General features: G+C 48.9%; 6 protein-coding genes across 6 annotated transcripts; 3 read left to right on the top strand and 3 right to left on the bottom strand.

The window, feature by feature from the left end:
* Positions 1-1,138: 1,138 nt before the first annotated feature.
* Positions 1,139-2,355, bottom strand: tom40 (TOM complex pore protein TOM40; the record flags this gene model as incomplete). Its single annotated transcript, XM_040961614.2, has 3 exons — positions 1,139-1,246; positions 1,320-1,967; positions 2,044-2,355. 3 exons carry the CDS (start codon positions 2,353-2,355, stop codon positions 1,139-1,141), a joined length of 1,068 nt encoding a protein of 355 aa, XP_040807947.1.
* Positions 2,356-3,113: 758 nt separating this feature from the next.
* On the top strand, positions 3,114-5,416 carry N7455_011660 (bifunctional fructose-2,6-bisphosphate 2-phosphatase/6-phosphofructo-2-kinase; the record flags this gene model as incomplete). Its single annotated transcript, XM_040961584.2, has 11 exons — positions 3,114-3,127; positions 3,311-3,499; positions 3,563-3,598; positions 3,658-3,755; positions 3,809-3,978; positions 4,041-4,121; positions 4,176-4,283; positions 4,332-4,451; positions 4,506-4,880; positions 4,935-5,111; positions 5,165-5,416. The coding sequence occupies 11 exons, from the start codon at positions 3,114-3,116 to the stop codon at positions 5,414-5,416; spliced, it is 1,620 nt and encodes a 539-aa protein (XP_040807967.1).
* A 136-nt stretch (positions 5,417-5,552) lies between these two features.
* N7455_011659 (ubiquitin-related modifier 1) lies at positions 5,553-6,007 on the bottom strand (the record flags this gene model as incomplete). Its single annotated transcript, XM_040961621.1, has 3 exons — positions 5,553-5,670; positions 5,725-5,889; positions 5,946-6,007. The coding sequence occupies 3 exons, from the start codon at positions 6,005-6,007 to the stop codon at positions 5,553-5,555; spliced, it is 345 nt and encodes a 114-aa protein (XP_040807960.1).
* A 192-nt stretch (positions 6,008-6,199) lies between these two features.
* N7455_011658 (Elongator subunit ELP2) lies at positions 6,200-8,712 on the top strand (the record flags this gene model as incomplete). The annotated part of the gene is made up of 2 exons (XM_040961610.2): positions 6,200-6,367; positions 6,427-8,712. The coding sequence occupies exons 1-2, from the start codon at positions 6,239-6,241 to the stop codon at positions 8,710-8,712; spliced, it is 2,415 nt and encodes an 804-aa protein (XP_040807948.2). The 5' UTR covers positions 6,200-6,238.
* Positions 8,713-10,245: 1,533 nt separating this feature from the next.
* On the bottom strand, positions 10,246-11,146 carry N7455_011657 (putative ABC transporter; the record flags this gene model as incomplete). Its single annotated transcript, XM_040961599.2, has 2 exons — positions 10,246-10,955; positions 11,014-11,146. The coding sequence occupies 2 exons, from the start codon at positions 11,144-11,146 to the stop codon at positions 10,246-10,248; spliced, it is 843 nt and encodes a 280-aa protein (XP_040807938.1).
* Positions 11,147-11,380: 234 nt separating this feature from the next.
* N7455_011656 (tRNA dimethylallyltransferase) lies at positions 11,381-12,926 on the top strand. The gene is made up of 2 exons (XM_040961616.2): positions 11,381-11,484; positions 11,547-12,926. The coding sequence occupies exons 1-2, from the start codon at positions 11,392-11,394 to the stop codon at positions 12,882-12,884; spliced, it is 1,431 nt and encodes a 476-aa protein (XP_040807941.2). The 5' UTR covers positions 11,381-11,391; the 3' UTR covers positions 12,885-12,926.
* The last annotated feature ends 60 nt before the right edge of the window (positions 12,927-12,986 follow it).

Below are 12,986 nucleotides of genomic sequence, written 5' to 3'. Positions count from 1 at the left end.
ACACCTCTATGCCTAAACTAACGTATACTTTTATGCACGCTGTAACATATGTACGGGAGTACTCCGTCCTGCTTCATTTTCTATTACTGAACACACACTCCACAATAACCCGTATCATTTTCGAGAGCGAGACATGGGAAGACCCAACATATCAATGAATCCACTTTACCGAGAAACTTAGTCCAATTGAGTGGAGAAATGAAGCAGAAACGGTTCCATTCGAGGAGATGCATAAGGCCACTGCGGCACTCCGGAGTCATCGACCAATTGAATGAGGTCTCCTAGTGCCCACAGCATATAGTGGAGCAATTTTGTATGGTTGATTCGTCTGATTCGTTGTGGCCTGGGAAGATATGCCGTCGTTTGTCCCGGTCACCGCTTTGGGTATATGCGGGCATTATCCAGGATTATTTTCCTCTCCGCTTTTATTTGTGTGTGTCTAGGGGCTTGTTTTGATATCTTTGTCTTGGGAGTTGAAAATATATATATATATATATATATACATATAGAGCTTTGTCTTTAGATATCTGAGTCCGAAGGATTATGGTTCAAAGAACTAAGACCTGTTTTATGGTCTAACTTTTGTGGCAATCTCAACACCTATACTCCGTACATTGATCCATTGGACAAAGAGGTGCATCCTTTCACTTGCGAAACCTTCGGGGAGAAAAGGATTAGAAAGGTTACAAGGAAACAATTTGCAACTGATTCAACTAAATCAAAACTTGTTTTACATTGGCCCGTCTATGATGCGAAAAACATAACCAGAGCTATCTGCAGGCGCAGCCATGCATCCCAGACCTGGCAATCCCATAGACCCAAAACATGGCCATGCAAGGAAATGAACTGGAAAGATAGCGAGGAGACTCAAGATATCAGACCACAAGCCAAACAGAGATGCAGCATCAGGTGGTAATGGAAAAGGAAATCAAAGAACCGGAGTGTGAATCTATACAAAAAAAAAGGTTGGAATCTCCGTGGCGCCAAACAACTGGCCACCTGCACCAGCAACCCAAATTCAAGAGGATATACCGAGGAAGAGAGACAACACATGTCATTTCAGACATGGAGAGTGAAGAACTACTAAAACATGGGAGGCGAAAGGGTTATTATCTCAGACGAGGGCGAGAGGGGAGATTTAGAAGGGAGGAGGAATCATGCTAGCAGGGTCAACCTTGTCCTGCTGCTCCATGACATCCTCACCAGCAAGCTCAAGGGAGACGGCAAGACCGAGCTTAGCCGTTTGCTAGAGAGAGAGAGAAAAAGAGAAATTAGTATTCCGTATTGAGGTTGTGATTAGAAAGAGGGATGTCGCTTACCTTGGCCTGGTCGATCTCACCAGCGAAGGAGAGAGAGATGGGCATGGCAATGCGCTTCTCGAGAAGGCAGCTAACCTTGCCGGTGCTGTCAACCTGGGCGCGGAAAGAAGAGGCACGGAAGTCGTACTTGGCACCAATGGCAGTGGTACCGTCACGAGCAGGGCCACCCATCATAAGAGTAGCGGGAGAGGGCTGGAGTTGGAGGTTCATGTCAATACCAGCCTCAACACGCTCGGACAGCTTGCGCCAGTAAGTGGCGTTGAAAGTGCCCTGGGCCTGCAGCTGAGCGGTACCAATCCAGTCCTCACCCTTGTACTTGGCGGAGTAGGACAGAGCAGTCTCGGGGCGAGCGGTGATACCCTGGCGTTGCCAGATAGCCTCGAAACCAAGAGCGAGACTGGGGGTGATGGACTGCAGGTAGCTGCCGACGAAGATACCGGTGAGACCACCCTCGAGGCAAGAGGGGTTGAAGGCCTTGAGGGACGCGGAGAAGTCACGGCCAGTGTAGTCGTTGTCGATCTGGACCAAGCCCTGAGTACCACCATTCATGATCTGAGCATTGGTCTTGGTGACAAGGGCCTGGTTCCAGCGGTAGTTGGCAACGGCGGCGAGCGCACCGTCACTTCCGTAGTTACCTTGCATAAACACCTATCGGAGAATGATACGTTAGATACTGAGAATCGCAGGGATCGACACACGGATCGCATGGGATAGTTGTCCTTACCCTGGGGCTTCCGTACATGGCGGAGAAAGCATATGGAGGCAGGTTGCCGGTTGAGCCCATAGAGAACGCATGCGACACACGGAACAGAGGGGACATGCCAAAGACCTTGGTCAGGTCTGCCCGGAGACCGGAGAACATGAAGTTGGTCAAGAGAACATCCTTCTGCACTTCCCTGGCGAGGTTATCGACAGTGCCGGGGTTGGGCAGGTTAAGCAAAGCCCGTCGGTCGGAGAACGAGGAGTATGCATCGTTGATGGCCGCGGCGGCAGGGTTCTCTGTGAGAAAGGAGAGGGATGATAGGTAATCGGCCATTTTGGTTGGAAATCTGATAATCGACGAATATATTAGGTGTCGTCACGCGTGTTAGTCGGTCTCAGTTGAGACTCGGGGGAAAACACAAAGAATTGAGAATAAAAGGGATTGAGACCAGCCCGAGGATCTGGGACGAACAAACGTCTCAGATGACCTTGATAAAATAGTGTAAAAAGGGCTGGATCTGATGCGCTCAGGAGTGTAGGGGAAGCAATTCAAGACTTTCCAAGCTGTGAAAAATGCTAGTCACCTGCCTCGGCGTCTTTGGTTGCTGTCGTTCGCCGGGATGTTACATAAGCCTTTTCGGGCTTTCCCGGTCCAGGGCAAGACTGGGGATGAGGTATTGGGAAGGGATTGGGGATGATTACGGATGATTGGAGGTGATTGAGGGTAAGTTGAGGGGCCTAAACTGATATCACTTGATCTTTGAAAGACTTGTTTCTTTTCATTCCATTTAGTGTTGAATTATGCCTGAATCGGTTTTCGGTTTGGACTGCTTCGCATATTGTCGCCTGAAAAACAAGGCAACAAATCCCGATGATCTGCACCTGATATCTGGGCGTTGATCGATTACCTATACCGCCTCTCAGGTACCTACCCTTCCTTGTTTCCTTGCTTCACTGTCTTGCCATCTGCTGGACGTGACTCGAGATATCTCTGATCTATCTCAGGACTATCTCTCGATAATCCCGACTCGCTCAATACTGAATCTTGTGATATCTTGATATATCAAGGTTGCGTCACCTCGCCATCCCACCATGGACACCTTACTGTAAGCTTACCTTTCCCACTTCACAATTTCATGTTTTCTCCCGTGAAAGCTGTCCTGTGTGTGCCTTCTGCTTGACAGCACTAGCAAAATGAAGAAAAAAAAATGAGCCGTGTCCCCTGTCTAGTAGGCTTAGAGAAGTTGAAGAGTGAAGCCTGATAGTGGGATTGAACTGACATCATATAGCACCGCTGAGATCGTGGCCAACTCTCCACGATTCCGCCGCAAATCGTCAATCTTTGTCGATGCAATTCATGACTTGCCGGAAAAGGCCGATCTGGCTCCGGCCCAGCTGTACAGCACCGAATCTGGTCGGCTTTTTCATTCGGGCCGCATTGTGATCATCACCGTCGGCTTGCCTGCCAGAGGCAAAACGTATGATACTTTCTACCATTGATATTAGTGTTGCTCAGTGGACTAATTTAAAATTCATTCCAGACATATCTCAGTAGCTTTGGCACGATACCTGCGATGGTATGCTTTACTCCTGTGACTTGCCCATTTTGAGAGAGGCATCCTGACGCAATTGATAGGCTTGGTGTCAAAACCAGGATCTTCCACCTGGGCGACTATCGTCGTGCCACAATTCCATTTGGCGAGGACATGCCAGATGATTATTTCTATGTCAACGGTAGGCATGGTATTCTGGTTTACCTGCACGACCATATTAACATCTTTGTTTAGCGACTGCCAAATCTGTTCTTCTACGCCAAAAGATTGTGAGAAAATGTCGAGAAGACATCTATCACTTTTTGAATCATGAAAATGGTCAAATAGCGATATATGATGCCGTCAACCCGCTAGCCTCAGGACGGCGCTCGCTTGCCAAGGAGTTTGCAAAGCATGATATTGAGGTAAGTCAGAATTAATCATTTGAATATTTGACAATAGACTAATTATTGATGTTTTTCACCAGACTCTGTTCATTGAGTCTTGGTGTGACGACGAATTCATCATTGAAGAGAATGTTCGCAGAGTCAAGATATCCTCCCCTGATGTGAGTCTCATGTATATCTTGGCATTGAACGGAAAATCTAATAATCATGGCTAGTATGTCTCATGGAAATCAGAAGATGCCGTGAAGCATTACTTGAACCGTATCTCTTCTCGCATCCCTCAATTCCAGACCATGGAGGAAAAGGACTTGAATTATATCAAGGTATGCACAATTGATTTTTGTCGAACTGTCATTACTCACCAAGTATAGATGATCAACGCCGGCGAGAGACTGATTGTCAACAATCGAAGCTTCGGTTATCTTTCTAACCGCATAGTATTCTATCTTCTGAACCTCCACATCAAATCGAGACGCACGTACTTTGCCCGGGTAGGTAATCTACTGTCCATATCGCTATAATGCAAAAACTAATGTTCTATCTAGGCTGGTGTTTCGCTAGACGCAGATTCATACAAAGCCGATGCCTCGTTATCAGAACAGGGAGAAGATTACGCCAAGAAAATGACGGCACGTCTACTAGCTCACCGAGAAGAAGAAAAGCAAGCAATGATTGAGCGAGGAGAGACTGGCTATGAGTCGAGACCTTTGAAAGTCTGGACCTCCACACGGCGCAGGACAGTTGAAACCGCGAAATACCTCCATGAAAACGGATATAAAATCCGGCAGCGATCTCAATTGAGCCAACTGAACCCTGGAGTCTGCGAGAAGATGTCCGAGAGCCACATCCGAGCAGAGTTTGGGGACGAGGTTGCTAAGCACGAGCTTGATCCCTACCACCACCGTTATCCCCGGGCAGAGGTAAGCCTTGCCCAAACCCTTCAAAAGTGTGTAGCCGCTGACTTTTTCCACTAGTCATACCATGACTTGGCTGTTCGCCTCGAGCCAATTATCCTTGAATTGGAGAGGGAGCAAACTGATCTACTCATCATTGCACACGAAAGTGTTTTGAGGGTTTTGTATGGCTATCTCATGGCCTGCAATGCTGCGGACATTCCGTTCCTTGAGTTCCCTCGCGATGAAATCATCGAGGTAAATTGGACTTTAGGTTGAATATTATGTATGGTTAATTAACACTATTCCAGATCGTCCCCGAGAGCTATCAGAACGAGGCACAGCGGATCCATATCCCTGACCTCCCCGAAGAGATTATCCCAGCCTCTCCAGAGGACTTGAAGATCCCAGTGCCCCCAAGCGGGGTGGTATCACCAGCGCAAGGGCTTGGTTCCCCAGAAGGTCAAGCAACCCCACAGAGTGGTCATCGAACGCCCAGTGGAATCCGAACCCCACGTGAGCGCGAACGGATCTCACAACAGCATGTTGAAGATGTGGTCTAGGTAAAAGTCCACACTAATTCGCTTCGCCCGGCAATACCACCCAAATGTTGCTCTTGAATTCCTCCAGGAACACTTCGAATCCAGTTTCTTTTTTTGCCTTAGTCGTCGTTGCTAGCATCAATACAATCCATCATGTTTAACCGCCATGTAAAGTCGAGACAAAAACAATGTTGTCTCCTTGTTGAAGTTCGTATGTCTCTTCGCCTTCGAGTTCCCAATCGGCATCGTTGATGAGGACGAGAATACCTGGTCGTCTGTCGAAACCATTAATACTGTTTGAATAAAACGCCAAAGTTATGTTGACATACACATTGTCTTCCATGATGAACATGTCTATCCTCTGATCTTTCATGAGGTTGTCGACGAGGTATTTGAGCAGGTATGAGATGTTTGGCCTGCTGCCGTCCTCTAAACGAGCGGGCAAAACGACTTTATGCTTGCGCTCATTCCCGAATAGCAATTCTAAGCCGCCGCTATCGAGATCAATTCTTAGCAAAGGTTGATCAATTGAAGGAGAGATTTAACGTACGTAAACTCGACGGTGATAGGGATGGGGAATTCCCCTTGGCCCGCATTTGAAGTATCAGCCATGGCGTTGCAGATTAGGGGAAATACAGAGCATATAGCAATTATCTCCCTTCCAAGGTTGTTGGAAACGAAGGAGATCGCAAGTTGAGTCTGTTGAAGATGGAGGGGCTAGGCGGAGACCGAACCTCTTATCGATAAGCCCCAATCCTCCCGCAATTTCTTTGCGGCTTTTCTCCAATTCCTAGTACAGCAGCACAGACAGACAAAAGGGTTCACAGGCCCTCAGAATACTCCATGGTCGCCGTCGAAACAGACTACATTAGCGTGGGGGGAAACCGGCACCCTGGTGCTGCGGATTGGGATGTGCAGACAGGCGTGCTCGCCTTCGGTGCGGACAACAATGTCGCCTTATGGGACCCTCTAGTAGGTCCATTGAGAACAGCTGCGCATTGATAACAAGAAAGAGCTGACACCTAGTCAAGGATAAGACCGAGCGTGGTATCTATGCCCTGCTTGTTGGTCATACCGACAAAGTCAGTGTCGTTCGATTTTATACATGCCCCGCCTCAGGAACGAGATTTATCGTCACCGGCTCCGTCGACCGCACAATACGGGTATGGCAACAAGACAATGCCGATCCCCATAAATATATCCTTGTATCTACCCTTGAGGGTCACACGGGCTCAGTGAATGCGATTGCCGTCGCCGATGGAACGGACATCATCGCATCTGGAGCAGCTGATGGGACGGTTCGGATCTGGAGAATAAATGCAGAGGGCGAATTGAAGTGCGAGCTACTTGAAACGATCACAATGACACCGCGGTTCTTCCCGCTATCCTTGTCATTGCAGGGGCTTGAAGGCGACTCGGATATGCCATTGGTGTTGGCCGTTGCAGGTACAACGACCAAGGTTCAGATCTACGTCTCGGAAACCTCCATCGGCAAGCCAGAGTTCAAGCGCCGGGCTGTTCTTGCGGGACACGAAGCCTGGATCAAGGCTCTTTCGTTCACCCAGGACAAGCAGAGCAACGGTGATATCCTGCTAGCATCTGCAAGTCAAGACAGATACATCCGTCTTTGGCGACTGCGTCGGGGTGAAGCAAGTGCCCCTGCTCCGATAGACGATACGGATCCTCTGCTTGGGGGAATGGAACCTACGCTATCAAACAAAGCCCATGAGTTCGAGGCTGCAGGATCGAAATACTCCATTACTTTCGAAGCTCTTCTCTTTGGACATGAAGACTGGATCTATACTATTGCATGGAATCCTGATTCGAAGCGGCAGCAACTTCTCTCGGCATCGGCTGATAATACCATCACAATTTGGGAACAAGACCAAGCATCAGGCGTTTGGATGTCGGCAGAGAGAATGGGGGAGATCAGCGTCCAAAAAGGATCTACCACGGCGACTGGTAGTGCAGGTGGCTTTTGGATTGGGCTCTGGTCACCAGACGGGAAGCAGGTGGTGAGTCTTGGCCGCACAGGTAGTTGGAGAGTTTGGCGACATGATTCCGACTCGGATCTTTGGATACAGAGATTCGGTATTTCGGGCCATGTGCGCTCCGCGAATGGTGTACAATGGGAGCCCACTGGAGGCTACCTGCTTTCAACCAGTTCAGACCAAACTACCCGCCTTCACGCAAAGTGGGTGCGTGAAAGTACAGGTTCATGGCACGAGTTTTCACGCCCTCAGATTCATGGATACGATTTGAACTGCGTTGACACACTGGGCCCCTCACAGTTTGTGACTGGTGCAGAGGAGAAGCTCCTACGTGTGTTCAATGAGCCGAAACCAATCGCTCAGTTGCTTGAGAGACTCACTGGGTTCAAACAATCGAATGATGAGGACCTCCCAGACACTGCTGAAATCCCAGTGCTGGGTCTCTCAAACAAGGCACTTGGAGATGAGGCGCCAGTGGAAGAGGACCAGCAAAAAGCCCCAACTGAGGCGCTAATCGCTTCTGCTTCGCTGGCTGCCAACCACCCGCCACTGGAGGATCAGTTGTCTCGTTACACATTGTGGCCGGAGCATGAGAAGCTCTATGGCCATGGTTATGAGATTTCAGCAGTGGCAGTGAGTCATGACCGCAGGCTCATTGCTACCGCCTGCAAAGCCAGCTCGATTGACCATGCGGTAATTCGCCTCTACGATACGTCGGACTGGCACGAGATTAAACCTTCTCTCACTGCGCACTCGTTGACCATCACGGACCTTTCATTCTCTAGTGACGATCGCTATCTTCTTAGTGTTGGACGAGATCGCCAATGGGCGGTCTTCCAGCGGAGCGATGCAGACCCCACTACGTTTACAAACCTCAGCGTAAACCCCAAGGGTCACTCTCGAATGATCCTAGGTGCAGCCTGGGCCCCAGCTACAACGGACCATGTCTTTGCCACGGCAGGACGTGACAAATCCGTGAAGATCTGGCAAAAGTCCGAAGACACTTTCGTCTGTAAAACGACTGTGGGCCTGACATCGGCGGTCTCCGCAATTGCTTTCTTGCCCGCAACATACAAAGGCACATATGTTATTGCTGTTGGCGAAGATAACGGTGTCATCTCTATCCACCGAATTGCTGCTGACACTCTCGAAGCACAGCACGTCGTGACCATTGATAAAGTTGCCTCCCCCTCAAAGACAATTACTCAATTATCATGGCGACCGGTGCCGGCTGCAGAAGTGGACAGTAGGAATAAGTTCGAATTGGCGGTGGCAAGCGAGGATACGTCCACACGGATATATGCTATCTCGAACATGCTCTCATGATTTGTATAAAAAAGCAGAAATGGTTTTACTTAGGTAGCCCCCCTTTATGAGTCATGATGGTTGAGATGCCTTTTTAATGCCTGTGTAGATATCTTTTTGAAATCTCCCTTAACTCCTTCCTATAAAGACTGTCTAGGTGGGATGTTGGAGAGAGCCCTAGAGGTCCTACCACTTTAGGAAGGTACTACCTAATGTAGTCCTAGGGGCTCATAAGAATATCCTCTCTCTCCTCCTTCTCTTCTGTTTCTTCTCTCTTCTTTCTCTCCTTCCTCTAATATACCACTCAAGACCTAAACAACCCCGGACACTCACAAGGCTGGATTCTATACGTTTTTGTCCTTTCTTATTCTGAGAAGGAGCTATAATTCCCGATAAGGGTAAAAGAACGAGTAGCGGTAAGTGAGGTCGAGTTATAAGGTTTTTATCTCGTTAAATCGCGTTAAAGTGTCTCGTATGAACCCAAACACCCACCCTCATTCCCTACGCTCCCACGTTGTCATCTATACTAGGGATATAAAGAAGACACCGTCGGTATAGACTGACCAATTTAAAAATAGGAATGGTGTATATTCTGTGAGATAGGGTATACCTAGGAAGAGTGCCGGCTTTAGGCTGCTTATACTAGAGATATAGGTCTCTCCTTGCCCTCCTCTTCCTCCTACTACCTCTATAGAGGCCTCTGGCCCCGCCGCCTCCCCTCCTCCACCCTATCTAGTACATAGACCTTTTCAATCTATAGGGCTTACTCTCAACAGCGTTAAAAGGATATATATACTAACTTGTGAGTAATTATAGCGAACCCCGTTGCTGCTCCTTAGGATAATCCTGGTATGGGCTCTGACCTGCTTTCGAGATTCGGGTAGGTTTCTCGGTCTGAAGTAATGCGTAGGCTTCAATTCCTAGATTATATCAGGAACGAAGATAATACCTACGAGGACCTCGTAGAGAAGCTCGCAATTGAGGACGAACCAGGCCAGAGTGAAACCACCCAGGCCCCCCCCAAAGAACGAGGAAACAGTGGTAGCCAGGACGGGATGAAATAATGCGGGACGGATTGCAGATGTTAGGCTTGCGCAGGCACTTTTTTATTGATCTTAGGGTGTTTGAATCAACTTGTGTGATGTCCCTTCACTTCCCACATATACTTATTTTGTAAGGATTGTGCATTGGTTTACGGCTGATTTTATGAGGATATTAGGGATCAGTTCGAATTGGCGCAGGCGAGGACACGTCCACACGCATATATACTATCTCGAACGTGCTCTCATGAATTTGTACAAAAAGAAAACAAAACAATCTTAGCCCCCTTTATGAGTCATGGTTGAAAACTCCCAAAATGTTGAATAAATCCTCCCTGTAGATGCAGATGCCAATCCATAAACCCCGTCTATGCCTTGTGGTTGAACCTAATTGTTGTTGAATGGCACGTTAAATGACTCCTGACATCAGTGCTCGCATGCAAAAGCAAAAATAGAGAAAAACAGAAAGAAAAGGAAAAACCAAAATCGTTAGATATTTTCTCAGATTATTTTCTCAGTCGTGTTTTTCCAGTCCGTAACCTCCAATACCCTCGAGGGATTGGTAGGTCTTGGCCTGATTACCACGACCATTCCGGGGACCTCTGGCCTGCATATCCTCCTTGAGCCACTTGAGAACTAGCTCTCCAAGGCGGCTATTCTCCGAAGTCCACTCAGGGACTTGTTCATGGAACGACTCAACACTTCCCAGCGCCTTGACCTTACCCAAGTGCATGTGGGTCAGATGGGTAGGCCACTGGGCGAGGTTATCCAAGATATGAGTAGCATACACAATAGTGCAGGCACGGGTTTCAGTCTCCCGCTTTAGGAAAGCCAGGAAATTACTCCTGGACAAAAGGTCCAGATCGACAGTGATCTCGTCGAGCAGCAGGATCTGCCAGGGCCGCAACAAGCCCATGGCCAGCTGCACACGGCGACGTTCTCCGTCCGAGACGGCATGCATGCGCCAGCGCAGATCGACATCGAGAATATCGATCAGCTCGTCCCGGCGCTCTGGGTAGGCATTTCCGCCGACGGAGGCGAGCAGTGTCGGCACGTCAATGTCTGTGCGGACGATGCTGTTCAATACCCACTCGACTCCTAGGTAGGTCACGCCGTCTAGACTGTCCTTGAAGGGGTCCTTGCCGCCAATGGCGATGGTGTTATTGGGTGCAAGGCGCTTCCCTGATAGGAGGCGGAGGAGAGTGGTCTTCCCCGCTCCATTTGCTGTGTGTTTGGGTTAGTCTTCGAGATTAGTCTGGAATGGGGACGGGGTTTGACTCACCGCCGATCAATAGGGTGCGGCTTCCAGCTGGTAGGCTCATGCTTACGTTCTCCAGGCCACTAGAGCCATCTTGGAACTTGTACGAGAGGTTTTGTACCTCAATGTTTGGGGGAGTGGAATTGATATCCGCCATGACGAATGTGGGAGAAGGAAAGCACTGAGAGAACCACGAAATTGGACGAAAGTAAAAGGAGGAAGAAGAAGAAGAAATGAGTCAGGGAAGATTGTTAATTGGAATTTCTCTAGACTGATTTGATGCTAGCGTTCATGCAACATGAGATGATCCCGGCGGAGGGTCGCGCCATGGATGAGGTAACCCGCCGCGATAACCGATAACAACCTTTTTTTCCCCCTCCACGTCGCAATGAGCATCGCGGTATGCTCTCAGCTCTCCGATCTATTTGGCACGGTCAAAGAAGAATGAATCCACTCATAGCCGTTGTCGGTGCTACAGGCACAGGCAAGTCAAAGGTAATGACTCCAAGTCCCTGCCCGCACTTCCTCCGAACACAATGACTGATAGCTGTAGACAGCTTGCAGTGGACTTGGCCTGTCGATTCAACGGTGAAATCATCAATGGAGACGCTATGCAGATGTATCGCGGTTTACCGATCATAACGAATCAGATCCCGACAGAAGAACGGAACGGCATCCCTCACCACCTCCTCAGTTGTATCGACCTAGACGCGGAAGCATGGCGCATAGGGCTGTTCAAGCGAGAAGCCCTGCGAGTCATTGAAGAGATCCGCGCCCGTGGCAAGGTTCCCATCCTTGTTGGTGGCACACACTATTATACCCAAGCAGTGCTATTCAAAGAACAGCTCGTGGGCGAAGGGGTGGATGACGAAGGCGAGCGGGAACAGCTCACGGAGTTTAGCTCAACCTCGAAGAAATGGCCGATTCTGGATTCATCGCCTGAAATTCTCTTGGAGAAGCTGCGCGAAGTGGATCCTGTCATGGCTGCGCGATGGCATCCGAAAGATGCACGGAAAATCCGGCGGTCATTGGAAATTTATTTCCAGACAGGGCGGAAAGCCTCGGAGATTTATAAAGAGCAGTTCTCTCAAAAAAGAAAAGCGATAGACCAAGAGGAAGGACTGCTACGGTTCGAGAATACATTGGTATTTTGGGTACACGCTGAAAAGGAGGTCCTCAATGCGCGCCTGGATGCGCGTGTCGATGACATGGTCAAGCAGGGCTTGATGACCGAGGCGGAGAAGATGTCAGACTACTTGCAGGAGAAAGCCTCGCAGGGGATCGAAGTTGACCAAACACGGGGTGTCTGGGTGTCGATTGGGTTCAAGGAATTGGCACCATACTTCAAGGCTATCCGGGACGGGGAAGCAAGCGAGAAAGAGATCGAAGATCTCAAACGGAACTCTCTTGAATTAATTCGGATCGCTACCCGACAGTATGGAACATCGCAGGTCAAATGGATCCGCAATAAACTCTGGCAAGCACTCACAGAAGCCGGAGAGACGCGTCGACTTTATCTCCTGGACAGTTCCAATGTCAGCGACTGGAACAAGTGCATCACTGAGACGTCCGAGGAGATTGTGCAACTGATGCAGCAAAACAAGCCGACTCCGGAACCCAAATCGCTTTCTCAATTGGCCACGACGGAGTTCGGTGCGAAGGAAGCTCAGGCCCAAAAGCGTGTACAGACAGACCCAATCGGGAAGTGCTATACTTGTGATGTCTGCCAGAAAACTATGGCGTCGGAGGACCAGTGGCATATTCATCTGAATAGTCATCAGCATAAAAGGGGACTCAAGTCTGCGAGTAGGAGAGCACAGCGAGATGAATATTTCCGAAAGAAGGAATTGGAAGCGCAGGGGATCCAGCCCACTGAAACCGAACCTGGGCCATGAGTTATTTGCATTGCATAGCCCAAAATAGACTAAGGATCATAGAAATACCCAAAATTCTTCTGTTATTTACTCAGACACGGATGATCTTCCATGTAAAACTGA

Source organism: Penicillium solitum (genome assembly GCF_028829755.1).
Source record: "Penicillium solitum strain IBT 25940 chromosome Unknown utg000009l_segment0_segment0, whole genome shotgun sequence".
NCBI lineage: Eukaryota > Fungi > Ascomycota > Eurotiomycetes > Eurotiales > Aspergillaceae > Penicillium > Penicillium solitum.
This window is presented reverse-complemented; position numbering and strand designations above follow the sequence as displayed.